The 18,833-nt window shown below is 46.2% G+C and overlaps 2 protein-coding genes across 2 annotated transcripts in view; one reads left to right on the top strand and one right to left on the bottom strand.

Annotated features, from left to right (window-relative positions):
• Positions 1-1,496: 1,496 nt before the first annotated feature.
• LOC308623737 (transportin-1-like) lies at positions 1,497-4,109 on the bottom strand. The gene is given in 3 exon segments (XM_081246433.1): positions 1,497-3,853; positions 3,857-3,890; positions 3,892-4,109. Coding segments are annotated over 3 exon segments (2,133 nt in total). The 5' UTR covers positions 4,068-4,109; the 3' UTR covers positions 1,497-1,930.
• A 4,393-nt stretch (positions 4,110-8,502) lies between these two features.
• DCLK3 (doublecortin like kinase 3) overlaps positions 8,503-18,833 on the top strand; it is a gene marked incomplete at both ends in the record, with an annotated part of 45,592 nt that continues 35,261 nt past the window's right edge. Inside the window, one exon of the mRNA XM_081245532.1 lies at positions 8,503-8,584. Coding sequence (XP_081101658.1) covers positions 8,503-8,584 — 82 coding nt within the window. The remainder of the gene's footprint in view (positions 8,585-18,833) is intronic.

Raw genomic sequence — 18,833 nt, 5'->3', positions numbered from 1 at the left:
AGGGTAACACTGAGCAGGTCCCTGTGGACCCTTTCCAGATTCAAAAGTCCCCTGGGTCCCCTGTTTCTTGTTTGCAGAAAAACGCTTTAGTCTCCTAGGCTTTTCCTGAGTTCCAAAGTGGACTCAAGCAGTTACTAATTAGGGACGTGAGGGAATGCAGAAACAAAGGAAAAGCAGTCAAGCAAGAAAAGTAAGGAGAGCTTAAACAATAATTCAGTGATAAAACAGAGCCCGGGTTCTTCCTCAAGGAATATATATAACAATCTGACGCATATCTGTTTTTTTTTTAACTTAACAACGATTTATTCACAGGAATACATGTAAGTAGAGAAAAATAACAGAAAAGCTAAACAAATGAAATGAAGAGGATCCAAACCAACTTTCACTCTGTAGCTTTTTACTTGCACCCTGTGTACATATATCTAGGGCACAGAGGGCCACCAACATGTGCCAGTACAGTGTAGGAACCCTACATTACATCCATTAACTTAAACATATCTTTAAGATCATGCTTTGAACAAAAAAAGAAAGCTTAGAAGGTAATATGTTGAGTGGGAATAAACATTGAAATATAGCAATCATGTCTTCAACTTCTACAATTGTGTTTATGTGCCAACTAACATTTATGCAGCCTCTTACAGATCCTTTACCATGTAATTTAAGTTTTAGAAGTTTTGATAAAATCACTAGTAGTATATAGCCATGCAGAAAGCACATCACACTGACAGCACAGAGGCAAAGATTTTGCACAGGTTTATCAGCTTTCCACATTGTGCAGGTTACGCGCAATACAATATCAATCTTATTCCTAACAGATCCTAAAAAGATATTTCAAGGCCTAGCTGTAAACTACAGTACTTTCTATCTGTATTCTTAATAAAAATAAAATCCACAAATCTTAAAAAGGAATTTTAAATGCAGGGCTATATTGAATTGGTAAACTGCAACACAAACTGGCACAACAGAGGTAACTGAATACCAATCTCACTCTATGTGATGCAAGCATGCTACTTTCCCACTAATTTAAAGTACTTTCAATCACTGTGAGCCAGAATGCATGCTTGAACCTTAAACTGCACTTTAAAAATGACCTCTTGGCCGAGAAATTAAATCTAATGAAGTACAACCATCAAATTATATCCACTACATTAATGTCTTAATGCAAAGTCAAGATGTCAATCTTTAGTTCGATATGTCCAGTCCCATTTATTCCTCCCTCCCTGCCCATCCCACAGAGGTAAAAGGAGTGACTCATTTGGCATTTCACAGGGTGCTTCATTGTTTAAATTTGTTTTGTTTTATTTCTAGCTTTTTGGGGTACCTTAAATTGTAACTTCCAAGAACCTACTTCTACTATGGGTAGGCAAGCTGATTTTAACTCTTATTAGCTTTCATTTGTGTAGTTCTTCATCAGTATGCAAAAACAAGTCCCCATCATGTGGGAAATTTTATAAAAACCTTTAAATTAAAAAAAAAACTTTACTGTTTTCTAATCCCCATTCTTAGGTTTCCTTTATTGTGCTATAGAATTTTTCCTCTTTCTCATCCCTATGCATCATTTATATGGTTCTCGTTTTGGTACAATTCCCCATAATATTCCAGGATGTATTGTTTTGTGAGTAGATTGAATAACTTTTTTTTTTTTTTTTTTTTTTTTGCCTCTTCACATCTAGTGCAGCGTTGTAATTGGAGACAGATTTCCACCCACAAAGGCTCCAGATGTTAAAACATTTCCCAACAGCGACTTAATATAGTGATGGCAACACCTCCCTCCAGCCCCTCCCAGTAGGGCTGGGACTGTACTGTATTCCCTACTGGTTTACCCTTCCTCCCTGTAAAGGGTAACATCTTCCCTGGGTGCAGAGGCTCCCTCATAGTCTCCAAGACTGAAGGACCCCTAATTATGGGACTGCAGCATAAGTGTATGAGATTAAACACCATAAAAAGCTGCAAGACACTCTTTTAAGGGAAGTGGAAACTGGTCAGAGAAACACCTCCAATTTTCATCCCCAACTTGATTTTTAAATCCATGAAGGATCTTACAGAACATGTCTCGCAGATCATCTTTTGGATTAATCCATGATGCAACAACATCACAAAAAAATATACAATCTTGGATTACTCCACTGGGATTCACACTGATCATGGTACAAATCCCACAAAATGCTGAATCCTTTTCCTCATTGTCCCTTATGTTTCTCAGAGAGGTGCACCAAGGTCTTATAAACTGCTGTAGCATGGGGGCCACCTCTTGAGGACAAATGTAACCAAGACGACCAATTGTTATTGCTGTATTCTCTAACAACGTCTTTGGTGTGTTGGGTCTGGTGCAAAACTGGTGCAACACCATAGGAATATAAGGCTGCATCTCTATACCCATTTGAATGGAGATTGCTCCAGTTGCCCATATGGCATTATTGCAGACTGAAATCAACTCTGGATTTAGGTAGGTTCCCAATATTGGCATGAAATCAGCTATACAAGGCTTAACATGCTGAAAGCAAGCTTTTGTCAGGTCACCTAACAGGGTGAAGGAATTCTGTCTAACCTCTGGCATTTTATCCTGCATGCACTGATACATTAGTGTTAGAATGTTACTTCGGGCTACTAGCTGTTCAATGTTGCCTCCAAGTCCTTCAGCCAGGCCACTGAGTAAATCAAGAGCCACTATCATAAAATCTTTATCTGGAGCCTCATACTGATCTCGTTGAGCATTGTTCAGTATTGCTTGTGCAAGAGTCTTCTGTACTAGGTTTACACGACGCTGATACACAGGTTCACAGTATGGAAGGAAGCCAGACTGCAGGGCTGTGGCAACTGAAGATAGGCACTCAAGTAAAAGGAAGAGATCCTTATCTTCATCCTTTAACATGTTCCATTTCTGAATCAGTGGAGGCATTAGCATCTGAATATATTCAGGTTTGTTTAAGTGATGTCCTTCTGAATCTGCTAACGTTCCTATGGCATCATAAAGAATGAGCAGGTTTTTATGCTGGTATTTACTAAATGCAAAGACCAAGGTATCAAGTATATAAGCAAGGTGAGGAACACTTTCTGTACAAGCCTCCTCTTCCAGGATAGCAAAGGCACTACAGGCAGCTTCTTGTACTCTCTTCTTGCTATCCAGGATACGCTTTAGCAGTTCTGTCATTAATGGCTTCAGGTACGTGTCTGAGGGCTGGCTGACTACCCCGTGTGCATAGCGGCTAAGAGTCCAGCACGTTATGAAACACACAAGAGCCTTTTTATCAGAGAGGCACTGAATAAGGTGAGGAATGAGCTCAGGTCGGTATGGAATCATGCCCAGCATGCAACCTTCAGCAATTGCTCCTAAAACCAAGATGCCTGATTCTTTAACAACCCATTCATGATGAAAAAGTAATTCTTTCAAAAGGGGCAAAATGTGTGGCAAAAGCTCATCACGATACACATTTGCAAGAACATCTCGGGCAGCCGCAGAACATTTTCTTAGATTCCAGTCAGAAATTGTATCATCATCATCAATTTCATCATCATCATCTTCCTCTTCAATTCCATCTTTGTCATGCTGCTGAGCCACTGTCCTTGATCGATGAAAACGTGGCCTTGTATCCTGTTCACTATCAGGAATTGTTTCATCTTCTTCAACATCACCCTTAAGTAGGATAATATCTATATCTGAGTACTTCATGCCATTCACTAACACAGGAATCAACTTAGGAAGATGCCTTATGAGTACATCTTTGCATATTGGTTGCTCAGCCAAAGTAAGCCAAAATTCGCAGGCTTCTAAAACCACATTTTCACCTTGATCTTGGGGCCTCTGTAGCATGTACTCAACTATATTATGCATGTGAGGAGGCAGGCGATCCATTCAAACTTCAAGCAACATCCCAAGTGCCCGGCACAGTTTTCTGTACCTCTGGTTCTTCATCACCAGCCAATGCAAAGAGATTCTTAATAAAGGAATCAAAGTGCAACATCAGAGCTTGAGTTCTACTGATGATAAACTGATTGACACATGCAACAACATGAGGCCTTATTTTTGGACTACTGTGCTTGAAGAACTGTAAAAATTTAGGAATCATGATGTCGAGAGGACGATCTAAAACATCACTATCTAAAATCTCAGCAGATAACACATATATATGGAATTTAAGAAAAAAAATGTCATGAAGAACCTAGGGGTAAAACAGGAATAAAGACACAGACCTACTGAGAATGGACTTGAGGATATGGGGAGGGGGAAGGGTAAGCTGTGACAAAGCAAAAGAGAGGCATGGACATATATACACTACCAAACGTAAGGTAGATAGATAGTGGGAAGCAGCCACATAGCACAGGGAGATCAGCTCGGTGCTTTGTGACCACCTGGAGGGGTGGGATAGGGAGGGTGGGAGGGAGGGAGACGCAAGAGGGAAGGGATGTGGGAACAGATGTATATGTATGACTGATTCACTTTGTTATAAAGCAGAAACTAATAAAAAATAAAAAAATAAAAATAAAAAATAAAATCTCAGCAGAATCTTCACGAATCTTCACAAAGAAGGGCACCAAATGCTCCCTCACAAGTGCTGTAATCTTCATAATCCAGCAGGCTACAGAGTTTTGGTAGGAGGTCAGGCCAATTCTGCAGTTCTCCCTTGGAGGCTATAGTTGTAATCAAAATGCCTACAGTAGCTCTAATCAGAGGAGAAGAGTCACCAATATTGTTTAAACATTCACTCTTAATAAAGTCTGTTATACCATTTGGGAAATACTGAAAGTGTGCTTTCACGTTATTCTTCAATATGAGACCACTCAATGATCTTGTGGGTTCATCTTCAGATTTTAATTTTGTAAGAACAAAAATCAGGTAGTTGTTAAAGTCTGGATATTGATTGAGTTGTTCCAGTTTCTAGAATGGTTCTCTGGATGGTGGTGTCGGGGCACTGGGACTCCTTCAGCAGCTGCAGGATCTGCTAAAGCCCTGGCTCATTAGGTTTCCACTCATACTCCATCTTGGTTTGCTGCCTGGGGCACCCTGAAGGAAGTCTGGGATGGTGAAACCCAGGGGAACTGATCCTAGCAGCTGGGCTGCCAATGTCTGCTGCTGTTGCCGCCGTGGCCACCAAGCACAAGGAACCGACGCATATCTTTAAATTGTTCTGCAGAAACTGAGACCAACTACCCAGGTGGAGGATGGTGACTACATGCTGACCTCAAGCAAGAAGACCCCAGATGGGTTGGAACCAGAAGGTTGATGATTAAGATTCCTGAAAAATCACCCTGTTACCTTACCACCAACTAATCAGAAGAAAGTCCACGAGCTGCAACCCTCATCCCAAATGTTGCCTTTGAAAACCCTTCCCTAAAAGCCATGGAGGTGTTCAGGTCTTTTGATCATGAGCTGCCCATTCTCCTTGTGTGGTGTCCTGCAATAAACACTGTACTTTCCTTCATCACAATCTGGTGTCAATAAATTGTCTTTGCTGCATGGTGGGTGAGCAGACCCTAGTTTGGTTCGGTAACAAAGGGAGGCTAGAAAATCTATTCTTTATTCTAGGTTGCAGTGTGGTCAGCTTAAAATTGGGGTCTGTTACTAGGTCAGAAAGGGAGAATAGGAGTAGGTAACTAGCATTTTCTTCCAGTGTTCGAGGAGATGTATCATGTTTAGGGACTTCCCTGGCAGTCCAGTGGTTAAGACTCCACACTTCCACTGTAGGGGGCATGGGTTCAATCCCTGGTCGGGGAACTAAGAATCCACACGCTGCACGGTGTGGCCAAAAAAAAAAAAACGATGTATCATGTTTATCCCTCACTGCTGGGAGGTAATCTGATAACTTGAACTAAGTTGTTCCTTGTATGTTTGATGTGTATATATAATGAACATATAAATGATTATCTAGTCAGTAATTAAACATTGCTGAACTGCTGCTTTTCAAGAAAGAAAATACAAGTCATCTGAATTCTCCTCCATGAGAGTTAAACCTTTCCCTAAAACTCAGTTTTTAAAACTTTTGTTTACTCCTAAATCATAGGGCCAGGAAGAGTAGCTGCAATGGTTTCTAAAAAGGAAATATTTAAGTAGCTGAGGGGCACTTACCTCCAAGAGAAATTTCCAAATAGTTTCTTCCTTCAGGCTTTTGCTCAAATGTCACCTTGTCAGTGAGGCCTTTCCTGTCTGCCCAACTTAAAATAACAACAGTCCCCACTCCCTATTCCCTTCTCCTTCCTTTGTTTTCTCCATGTCATTTATCACCATACTTGCTAATTCATTACCTGCCTCCCCTGACTAGAGGGGAGCGACTGGGAGGCAGGTCCTTTGTCATTTTGTTCACTGTTGGTGAACTGGATTGCTGAAAATGGTCCTTGATGATCACTTTGGGTTGTCTGGCCATCCAACCAGCTGGAAGCAGAAGTTCCTTTGCACACAATGGCTTCCAGAGGTTGTTGCAGCCATTTTGTGAACCTGAGGCAACAGTCTTGAGTCTGAGGGGAAAAGGCAATATGTTGAAGGGGGCCATGTGGAAGCCTGGAAAGAGATTTATACCTAAGGTTACCCCTGAGATGCTGAACCAGCGCAGAATAGCCTTCTCCTAGACTTCTTGTTATGTGTGAGGAAGAGAAAGACAGACCCTGACATACGGGAGCAGATCTGGCCTCAGTCTTAGTGTTCTGCAGAACGTGAACAATTTCACAAAACACCAGCATCAGACAAGGCCACTCTGTGACCTGATGGATCAAGGCAACATCAAGACCATTGCTGTAATCATGTCAGTGGCCATGTGGAGATGTGGATGTTGGGGAGAGACAAATTTTCCTCTACCTTCTAGGATCTTCTGGCTGGTCTCAGAATTGACATGAGACAGACTAACAGGAGAAAAATCAAGCTAAGTTTAATAACATGTATACATGAGAGAGCCCCAGAAGAACTTGAGTAACTTTCCAAATGGCTGAAGCCCTCACCTTAAACACCATCCTCAACTAAAGACAAAAGAGGATCTTGAGGGTGTAGAGGTTACCATGAAAAGCACAGTAAACAAGGGGAAGGTTGTGATGCAGATTTGTCATTGCCTTCTCCACTGATTAGAATTTCTAGGGAATTCCCTCATGGTCCAGTGGTTAGGACTCCGTGCTTTCACTGTTGAGGTCTGGGGCTCATCTAAGATCCCACAAACCTCGCAGAGTGGACCAAAGGGGAAAAAAAAATGTCTTTAAATACCTTTCCTTAGTTCTTGCACATGAACTCTCTTTTATTCCTTCTATAGAACCATTTCTTCATGATATATTAATATAACTGTGTGCTCAAATAATTTTGGAAAATAATACTTGCTCTATATCAAGGCCTTTTAAAAATGTTGAGAAATAACAATATATGTTTCATATAATAATAAAAAAATAAAAACTCAGAAATGAGGTGACAATACTCAGGAAAGACTTAGAAATGAAAGAAAAAAAAAGAATTTTGAGAGATTTGGTTCTTCTCCTCTTCCAGGTACAGTGAAGGAGACACCTAATAAATGGAGATTTCCTTTACAATGTAAATGTTTCTTACACAGGGGTAACTCCTACTTGGTTTTCGGAGTTTTCCCCATGTCTGCTGTTTCTCAGAAAACAACCAGCTTAAAATAATATCCCAAAAAGACATCGTTTGGGGTGGCAAATTCTGCTCCCCTACATGGGCATAGTCTTCCCAGCATTAATCATCTCTCCCAGGAGGGGCCTGGGAGCCAGTCTTTGAGGAGATGGGATTGTGACTGCAGACATGGGGGATCTATCTGCAAGTGGGAGGATTAGATATGTGGTGGGCTTGGAAGGGGTAAAACAACGCAAGGGCCATTGAGCAGCTTTTAGATGGTACCAGGAAGACGTGAGGCTGGAGGGAGGTTTGCAGGCTGTATCTTTGAGGTAACGGGTGTGGACGGCGTGTGAGCAGTTCTCTGAATCTGTGGGGCAAGCAGGATATAGGACGGCTGCAGGGTCAATGTGTGAGCGTAGCGGGGATGGCGTAGGAGGAAGGGATCAGTGAGGGAAGCCTGGTCTCTGAACGACCAGGAGGGGCGAGGACTGCCCGGGTCCTGGGGACGCCTTTGGTCCGCCACCCACAGAGAACGTGGGCGAGGCTCAGTTTCAAAGCCCGACCACGCCTGGCTCTAGGGCACGCCCTGCGAGCGGAGAGAGGCGGGCTGCGGAGGGGTCCCCGAGGGCCACCTCGGGCGCTCCCTGGAGAAGACTGGGGGTGCGGGAGCAAGTTCAAAGCGGGCCCCGCCCACCTGCAGCGCCCGGCTCGGCGCGCGGAGCAGGGAGGGGCGGGTGCGGGTGCGGGGAGAGAGGCTGAGCGGCTCGCGGTTGCTAAGCCGGCGCCCCCAGAGACGTTCCCCGTGGCTGTTGCCCGGCGCTGCGCGGCGCGGGGCGGGCGTCGGGAGGGAACGAGGAGAGAGGGCGGAGCGGGTTCCTCGCCGCTCACGCCGCGCCCGCCCCGTCGTCGAGCCGCGGCACCGCGCCTCCAAGACCCGCGCCTAGCTCCCGGGCCTCCGAGCCATGCCCGCCGCCGCGCCCGCCCCGCGCCCGCCTCCGCCCCCGGCACGACCCGCCCCCAGCTGCCCCGCTCGACCCGCCCCGGGTAAGTGCCATGGGCTCTGGCGCCCACCAGGTCGGGGCCGCCGCCGGGGTAGGGGGAGCCTTTCTGTCTTCCCGACTCGAGACCCCGCTCCGTGCGCTGTGGGGCCTCAGTGCCGGTCCCGCGGGGGTGCCCGGAGCAAGCGCGGTGCGTGTGTGTGTGTGTGTGTGTGTGTGTGTGTGGCCACACCAGCTGAAACTCGCCTGCTTGGGGTCGGGGTTAACGTTGTCCCCATCTGGGTTCCTGTCCCTCGCTGTCCAGAGGGGCCGGCCTGGGAAACGCGGGGGCATCCTGGGAGGTGCGGTGGGGCTGTGGGAGAGGGAAGGCGCCCGCGAGGGAGCCGGGCTTTATTGAGCATGTCGACATGTCAGGTGCTTTACCTAGAGTTGACCTCATTTCATCCATCCTCTCCACAGACCTGTAAGGAAGATGGATTTATCCCCATTTGTCAGATGAGAAAACAGAGGTTCCCAAGGTCACATGGCTTAATAGCGACCAAGCTGGGATTTGAACCCAGGTTTCCACAGCTCTTGTGACCCAGCTAAAGGAAAGGAAATTCTCCTTAGAACTAGATAAAGAAACACACAGAAGAACTAAAGACTATAGAGGAAAAGGCTAAAGGCAGAGCATTTGGGCATGAACAGAAAAAAGAAAATGAGTTCATGAAATATCCCATCAATAATTTCAAATATAGGACAGCATTTTTACTGCCTTGGGTGTCTGGCTCTGGAGGCGAGGTGTTGTGAGGTGGGGAGAAGACTGTGCAGGGCTGGGCAGAGGCGTCTGGAGACACCTTTTCGGGGTATCCGCCTGCTGGGAGTGGGGGGTGAGGAGAAGTTGTGGAGAGAACTCTGCTGTTATTCATTTCCAACATTAGTTCTCCCTCTGTCTTACCCCTTCCCTGTGGATTCCATCTCCTTTCATTTACTTGCTGTGTTGTCCAAGATGACAGCTGTCAACTTGAAGCTGGGTCCTTCCTTCCTGATTATCTTGGCATTAAGTGGTCCTGGGCCTTTATGGTTGTGTTAGGAGCTGTGAAGTTAGTCCATGTCACTGCTTACAGCGGTGATCTGTTGGCTAGTGTTGAGCTGACAATCACAATCACAGTGAATGGGGCATCTAGAGTAGTAGCCAAGCATTGTGCTTATCCTTAAGGGGCAAGGTAGCAAGAAACAGGGGCCCCAGGAAGAAAGAAAAAAAGGAAAAGGATGTTGGGTTTGCTTGGCAGCCCAACTTCATAAAAGCATTTCAGTTTAATATTTGGATTGCTTTGGGTGGTGCCAGAAAATGCTTCCCTGGAAAAAGAACAGAGAGGCAGAAAACGATATCTGAAAGGTGCTCTGTAACTCATTCCATGAAGGTCTGAAAGGTCTTTGAGCCAGGTACATTAATGGTGAGCTCAGAGAAATGTGAGAACCCCGTGAGGCCGCAGAATAGCTGAGATGGAGTCAGCGTTATCATGGTCAGGCTTTGGGCAAAACTTGGAGAAAGGAATACTGGACCCTGGACTGTCACAGGTTCTTCAGTGTGACACAGTGTCCCCTCAGAGCCCTTTGTGCACGCTGGTACCCTGGGTGCTTTCACTCCCAGCCGCCAGCCCCTCCCCTTCGTTGGAGGATGACCATCTTTGTTGGGGCTGCTGGAGTCTGCTTGGTCTGAAGGAGCTGAGAGCAAGGCGGGCCTGGGAGTTGCCATCTCCCCTGCGGGCAGCCCCTAACCAATGCCTGATGGGTGGCGGAGTGTATATAGTCTCGCTCCCTTGCCCTTGATTGGGACACAGCCGGGTGTGACATACTCTGTCTGTAGAAACCCACTGTGGAGTGGTGTCACATTGATCTCCAGGGGTCATTGCTGGGCTTGCTTCTCTTTCTGGACTCACTTCTTCACTCCCCTACCAGTTTCTTCCTAGGAATACTTCCCAATAAAACACTTTCCTAGGGATTCCTATCTCAGGATCTGATTCTAGGGAACCCAATCAAACATTTCTAGAGTAGGGCTGTATCATCAGCACTGGGTAGCCTGCGCTAGCCTGCAGAGTGCCTTGGTGTGAATTTTCACAAGGTGCCTCCTAGCAGATGGAACCCTGTGCCCAGGCCGTTAACTTCTCATCTGGGTGCCTTCGGCGGTGCCCAGTGGGTGGCATGGTGCTTGGGTGTAATGCTCAGAAAAGCAAAACAAAATGGAGAGTTGCTTCATTGTCCCAAGATCTCACTCTTGGCTTCTCTCATCCCCCTTTTAACCAGTTCAAGGGAAATTTCCCTCCTATGTTTTCCTAAATATTTGAATATTTCAGGCAGGTGTGTTGGTTTTCTCTGGTTACACGTGGAGCTGATTAAATGTCTTAGCTTCTTTCTAAAGACAATAAAGGGAAAGAAAGGGCTGTCTTGATCAGTGGAACCACAATACCACAGACTCCAGGGAGCGTGGGTGTGTCTCCACCAGCCTGGCCTTCCAGGGGGCCTCTGCCTTGACATGGGGTCATTGTGAGGGGCTTGGATGGGCTTCGTTAGTCAGAGGCTCTTGCCTGATGATGTTTCCTTTCCTTGCATCCAGGGGGCTATTGTATCTGGTACCCAGAGTTTCCCACTTTTTCCTTTGGTAGCCTCCTGTTAATGCCTAAACCATCTGGTGGTAACACAGAGCCCCTTTTGAAGATTCGTATGTGGGGGAGTTCTTTGAAAAGGCTGGTCCATGGCCTGTTAGGAACCAGGCCGCACAGCAGGAGGTGAGTGGTGGGCCGGGCAAGCAAAGCTTCATCTGCCGCTCCCCATTGCTCCCCATCGCTCGCATTGCTGCCTGAACCATCGCCCCCCCGTCTTGTCTTCCATGAAACTGGTCCCTGGTGCCAAAAAGGCTGGAGACCACTGATGTAAAGCACTTTTCAGATATTATAACAAAGAGAAAGTATTGTTATTTTTTTCATGAGTTTTTTTCTTCTTCTAGTTTTATTGAGATATAATTGCATACATCAGTGTATAAAAGTATTGTTATTAAAGTTACCTTTCAGGTTGGAGCAATTCTGTTTGGGTGCCTTGGGCCAGTGCCTCTCAAATGTTATTGGGCATATGAATCATTTGGGGATCTTGCTAAAATGTGGATTCTGACCCAGGAGTCAGGATGGAACCTGAGGTTTTGCTTTTCTCACTAGCTCCTCAGGTCTTAAGTGTGGACCACACTTTGAGTACAAGGCCCTATGCTGCTCCCCTCGTCCCCCAACCCCACTGCCCCAGGTAAAGTCTGAGTCCTTCCTGGGGGCTGAAGAGCAATGTGTTTGGGGAGATGATGGGGTGGGTTCAGGATTCCTTGGCGTATCTGGCCTGGGACTGGGGCAGAGACAGCTGAGACTCACTGGACTTGTTGCTGTTGAGTCAGGTGTTTCCTCCAGGGGTGTGATGGATCTAACTTAAATTCCTTCCAGTGCCTTAGGACCAGCCCCCTGGAGGAAGCTCTTCCTGGCCAAATGGCCAAATGCTGCCTACTTCTGCTGCATGCTGGTCTTGATAGTGTGGAGATGAATAAGCCACTGACCCTGCCACAGTGTGTTTGGAGGTAGGGTAGGGACAGGCATGTAAACATGTAATTATCACATGGCAAGATAAGCATTCTGTAGAGTTAATGGGTAATGGTGAAGGGGGGAAGAGGGTTGGAAAAGGGAGGAAAATGTCCTGGTGGTAATTATATCTGAACTAAGTTTTGAAGGATGAATCACAATGGCAGGATAGGGAAGAGGGTAGAAGAGTGTGGGGAATGGCATTCTAGGATTAAGGAGAAGCATGTGCAAATGTAAGGTGGTGCCATGAAACAACTTGATGTGTTCAAGTCATTGAACTAAAAGTTGTTTGCAGCCTGGAGTATGATGGGAAGGGCTTGGTCAGTGAGGTAGATTGCTGTTCCTGAAGATGTATTAGTCAGGATAGGCTAAGCTCTGCTGCAGTAACAAATCAACTTCATCATCTAGTAGCTTCACACAACAACAGTTACTTCCCACTTCCACTATGTGTCCTTCATAGGTCAGTGGAGGGCCAAGCTGACAGAGCTTTCCCATCTTGCAGCCACACCATTTGGAAAAATTGGCCTATGTGGTCACCAGTGCAGGAAGAGATCGTGGGAGAGTTGCTCTCTGGCTCTTCTGTGTTTCAGCCTAGAGCTGATGCATCGTTCCTTATGCCACAGCCCATTGGCCAGAACCATTGGTGAGGAGGCTGGGAAACAATGAGGGGTGTGTGGATGAAAGTTCAGAGAATGTCACTGTCTCTCCCACGTATGCCTTGTTTTGTAGCTTAAACCTCATTCTGAAAGCCCGAGTTTCTCAAATGGGAGTAATATGTGAATTTATTTAAAGGAAAAAGAAATCTTATAGCATCTAGTGGTGGCTTAAATTATTTTTATTATAGTGCAATTCAAATATGTCTAAGCACTTTATATTTAGAGCTCTCATATGACCATAAAACCAAAACAAATATATGAACAAAATATCAACACAGCTACAAATCGAGTAAATTCAGATTAACTGCATGAATTTAATGTGATGGATGAAGTCATTCTTGCTAAAACCAAATTACTGTTTCTGGGTCTAAAAACAGTTGTTCCATTCTTATGGGAGGCTGTGTGCCGTACCACATAGGTTATATGATGCCTCAATTTTCTCATCAGTTTCCTTTGTCTGTATTAAGTCTGACTTGTTTTCTCATTAGCCTATGGCAATTAAAATAATAATAATCATCATATTTCTTATTGCCAACTATACCATAAATGCAGTAATACACACAGTGGAATTATGTGGCAGCACTTGGTCATAACATGCTCATTTGGATGTTCCAGAATATGTTTCTATTGACATTCTATTAAAAAGATGCTTATTGGGCTTCCCTGGTGGTGCAGTGGTTGGGAGTCCGCCTGCCGATGCAGGGGACACGGGTTCGTGCCCCGGTCTGGGAAGATCCCACATGCCGCGGAGCGGCTGGGCCCGTGAGCCATGGCCGCTGAGCCTGCGTGTCCGGAGCCTGTGCTCCGCAACGGGAGAGGCCACAGCAGTGAGAGGCCAGCGTACCGAAAAAAAAAAAAAAAAGATGCTCATTAAAGTGAAAGCACAAAGTTAAACAAAAAATAATTTTGGACAACTTGTGAACCCCCAGATATGTCTGAGGATCCCCCAGAATTTGAGAAACAGGTGGAAACCCACTGGAGTGTTTAGTTGGGGCAGGGGAAAGATGACCCACTTTATAGTTTAGAGACCTCACTTTGTCCAGGTGTGTGGGTAGGTGAGGGGTAGGAAGAAAAGCCAGAGACAGATGGTTCAGGTCCGATGTCATGGTGGAGGAGGGGGCATTCAAGCAGCAAGTAGTTAAGAGAATGGAGAGGAGGTGTCAGATTTGAGAGACATTTAGGAAGTAGAGGGAGTTCCCTGGCGGCCCAGTGGTTAGTACTTGGCACTTCCACTGCTGAGGGCCCAAGTTCAATCCCTGGTAGGGGAACTAAGATCCCGTGAGCCATGTGGCGTGGCCCAAAAAAAAAAAAAAAGTAAATGGAATCTCCAGGACTTGGAGTGGAGATTGACTGGATGTGGGCAGTGAAGGAAGGGAATGGGAGTCCCAGCTGACTCTTGGTTGGGGGGGGGCAGGGGACAGGGTTGATGGTGCCGCTGCCCAGGGCGAGGAGAGGGAGCACCACACGCATCCACGGGAAGAACAGATGAGCTTTAGGGCAGAGCTTTGTTCAGCCATATCCACCATCCCACCTTTGCTAACTGACTTGAGCCCTCCTGAACCAGTTTCCGAGGAGCTGTTGCATCTTGGGGTATCTGTTTTTCCTAGCCAGGACATTTAGTTAGGGTTCATTCAGATGCTCTGAGTTAGCCTGTCTCTGCTTCTGACCCGTGGGAGAGGGCTCTGGCAACACTTTGCCTAATTAATCACACACATTTTTTGTCTTCTGTATGTCTGAGGAAAGTGAAAAACATTTGAAAAATTGGGGATGGTTTTGAGATTGAAGCTGTCATCCCATATCATGTGAGCTTAGTGATCTGCCTTGTTTTTTGTTTGTTTGTTTGTTTGCGATACACGGGCCTCTCACTGTTGTGGCCTCTCCTGTTGCGGAGCACAGGCTCCGGACGCACAGGCTCAGTGGCCATGGCTCACGGGCCCAGCCGCTCCATGGCATGTGGGATCTTCCCGGACCGGGGCATGAACCCGCGTCCCCTTCATCGGCAGGCGGACTCTCAACCACTGCGCCACCAGAGAAGCCCCCTGCCTTCGTTTTTAAGAGCACCAACGATTCACTTTCCACTCTGTGTTTTTGGACAGAGAAGCTCAAAATTCTCTGAGGAGAGAGCAGGAGTGCTGCCAGTTAAATGGTCTCTAGGTAATAACATAACAAGAAGTATGGAAACTGCACTTTGTTGAAGCAGAGGGCAGAAAACACGAGGCCACCCACACACACAAGTAAAAATGTCACAGAAACAAATCTCTGGTGGTTAGAGTGAAATCTTGTGTTAATGAAAGTTTTCAGCATTAATTAATTTAAAAGGTAGCTTGGTATTTCCTCTTTGTGTGAATTACTAACCTAACACACCAACGGGACCAAGCTACTGGAAGTGGCTTCCATCCTGCATGTCCTCACGCCTGACAAATTTCCACTTGTCTCTTGGCCTCTTCGTAGGCATCACCTTCATGGCAGCACCTCCCAGGCCCTCCAGGGATACATGTGCCCTTCCTCTGCTCCGTCTCTTTGGAACTTGTGATAAATGGTTTGTAAGCAAGTGCTTACCGGTCATCCCCAGAGACCACATGCTACTTGTGAACAGGCTTGGAATCCCCCCAAACTTGTGGAGCATTTTTCCTAACAGCCATCTCCACACCCACAAACTAGTCCAGGGCACCCTTCAAGGAGCATCTTTGGACCTCAGGGCCGATTGGATGCGCAGATCTCCCAGCAATAATAGCCTTGGTTTTAGGAGTGTCTTTCCATGAATGGGTTGGATGAAGCTGGTTGTTCAGTTTCATTCACATGCTGTGTTGGTTTCGAATTGGCTACAACCAGAATCCTCTGGAGCTTGGGTCTTTATATAGAGACAGCTGGTGCTCTCCAGATATCCACATGCTTCCCTTCTTTAGCAGATGCTATAAGTCCCTGCCCACAGTCCTCGTTCTGATGTTTCCCCTACAATGCACTGCAATCCGACTGGAGGGCTTTCTCTGGTTGCAGGGGCATGGTTGGACCATTCTTGGGGAAAGCCAGAAGTTCTGGGCAGTTAGTGCTCCTAGAAGCAGCCCTGAACCACTGATGGAGGGGAATGGGTGGATACATATCACAGTTTCCTTGCCCCACTGGTGGGCCAACCCTTGGGCATGCTCTACTGTTCTCCCCAGAGGTTCCCAGCAGAGCTGAGTCCAGGTTGCTCACAGCAGTAACCTGCTCATTCATGCTGCTGTACTGCCTCATTTCTTTCACCTCCTCCAGTACATCCCAGCATCACCTCCCCAATAAACCCAAATCCTTTCCCCAGCCTCGGCTTTGGGGAGAGTCCAACCCAAGACCTTTGGGTTGGTTGGGGCCACTGGACTATGGGTGGAGGTGCTGTGTGTCACTTCTCATGAAAGCAGGCACTGCCATTGTCTCTCCCACCACTGCGGCAACCCAGGAGGATGTGCTATGGAGGAAGGCTGCTTAGTCCACATGAGATTTCATAGGAACAAGAACCTTTTATTATGGTAGCCACTGAGCTTCTTGGCATTTATCAGTTGAGGCACCTACCTGACACATAGCATCAGCCCTGTCCCTGTGGGGTGCCAACACATAAGTTAGCCCATCCTTCATTTCTCCATCCTGTTCTGATAAAGCATAAAAAGTGTAAAAAGTTACAAAATTAGATATTAGGAAATCACAGATGATCACCAGGAACCATTCTTTCACTTACCTTTATTTATTTATTTATTTATTTATTTATTTATTTATTTATTTATAATTTTTATTGGAGTATAGTTGATTTACAATGTTGTGTTAGTTTCAGGTGTACAGCAAAGTGAATCAGTTATACATCTATCCACTCTTTTTTTTTTACATTCTTTTCCCATATAGGCCATCACACAGTATTGAATAGAGTTCCCTGTGCTATACCGCTGGTTCTTATTAGTCATCTGTTTTATATATAGTAGTGTGTATATGTCAATCCCAATCTCCCCATTTATCCCTCCCCCCCCATCCCCTGGTAACCATAGTTTGTTTTCCACATCCGTGACTCTACTTCGGTTTTGTAAATAAGTTCATTTGTACCCTCTCTTTTGGCTCACATATATTTATTGAGTGTCTACTATATGCCACTGTGGTAGGCACAGCAATTTTTATTAATTTCAATTTAAATTGAAAATAGCCACATGTAGCTGATGGCTATTGTATCAGAACAGACCTAGAGAGCTGGGGAGACAGATTAAAGCATCTGTGAATGTTGTAGAGCAAAAGCAAATGTTGTAACACCAATAGTGGTAAGTTTCCATGAAGAAGAAGCAAGATGAGTGAAGAAGGGAGGTGGACCCAGTTGAGGGTCTTCATACATGTTACATATACATATTCATACATATTGAGAGTGGGTTGAAGGCTTCTTGGAGAATTGATATTAGATCCATCGCAGACCTGAACAAAGCTAAGAATGGTGTGTGAAAGAAATAGCTTGAAGACACTCCAGGCATCTCTGGGTAATTAATTGCCTTTTGTTTTTAATGAAACAGAAGAGAAGGAATGCCTTCTACTTACGAATTCGGAAAATGCCACGAAACACAAAACACTTAGTGTTCATTCTTTTTTTTTAAGTTAAAGATCTCTTGGGACTTCCCTGGCGGTCTAGTAGTTAGGACTCTGTGCTTTGAATGCAGGGGGTGAGGGTTCCATCCCTGGTTGGGGAAATAAGGATCCCACATGCCTCTCAGCGTGGCCCCCCACCAAAATAAAATAAAATAATAAAATATAAAGACCTCTCATAATTTGGGGCAGTGGTGTGGGTCTGTGTTCCCTAGAAACAGAACTTGAGATTGGGATTCTTGTGCATGTGATTTTGGGGGGAGGGCCGGCAGGAGAAGGGGGTTGGGGAGTGAGGTGAGTGGGAGACGCAGCTAAGCAAGGATGTGGTCTCAGCTGGGAGTTCTGGGGCTTTCACTGCACCAAGGAGCTGGTCTTACCGTGGGCTAAGGAGCCCGTCTTTTGTACCCTTCCTGTCGTCATCAGTCATAAGAGCTGGTGAGTGGCAGCCGCCCCCTGTTAAGAGCATCTGGGTGGGCACCTGCAGGGTCCATGACTGTGCTGACCCCATAGTGTGTTGATGACTGAGTAGCTTTCGATAGAAAGCTACTGGGGGCAGAAACAGCTGAAAAATCCTGAGTACAGGATTTGATCACCCGGCACATTCTGAGGATTGTGAACTCAACTGCAAGGCTGTTTTCCTGCACATGACTATGGATTTACTGGGTTCATTCATGCAATACCTGTTTATGGACGGTCTACCACACATGCCTGGCATCAGGGCTGGGTGTTTGGAATCTTGCCAAGCAAGGCCCATTTACTTAGTAGACTCCACCCCTGCAAATCGTATATTTTTGGGCAAACGCCAAGAGATAGCATTGCAGGGGATCCTGAAGAAGCTTAACCACAGCTAGAGAAGCCAGAACTGCCAAGGTCTACCCCTATCAAGGCTCGGAAGGCAGCAGTCTTTGTGGAAATATTTGTAAATGATGCTCTCAAAAAGCCTAGATGCAGGGCTTCCCTGGTGACGCAGTGGTTGAGAGTCCGCCTGCCGATGCGGGGGACACGGGTTCGTGCCCCGGTCCAGGAAGATCCCACATGCCACGGAGCGGCTGGGCCCGTGAGCCATGGCCGCAAAAAAGCCTAGATGCAGCAGTCGGTCTGTTTTGAGTGAACCACCTAAGTTTCTGCGCACTGAGATTGGCTTCTTAATAGAAGAGCTGTAGCCTTGGTGCCGCCGTTGTCAATCTGATTTAACCACGAGGGACTGAATGCTTACTATATGCAGGTGACCTTCTGCCTGTCATCTTGCTATGGTCTTTGTAGCCATCCTGGGAGGTGGGGCTGGTGGTGGCCGTGCAGGCTCCCATGGCAGTGAGGACCACCAGGTACTCTGCCAGCAGAGGTGTAGGAGAGGCCCCCCTTGGCTCTGGCACTCAGGGTGGATATTGGGGCCACTGATAGAGCTTTACAGAACCTGTTGGATGCAGTCAGGGTCTTGGCACTGTGATTTCCCCTACTT

This window comes from Mesoplodon bidens (genome assembly GCF_964165515.1).
Source record: "Mesoplodon bidens genome assembly, chromosome: 10".
Taxonomy (NCBI): domain Eukaryota; kingdom Metazoa; phylum Chordata; class Mammalia; order Artiodactyla; family Ziphiidae; genus Mesoplodon; species Mesoplodon bidens.
The sequence above is the reverse complement of the archived record's forward strand: the minus strand, read 5'-3'. Positions and strand labels throughout refer to the sequence as shown.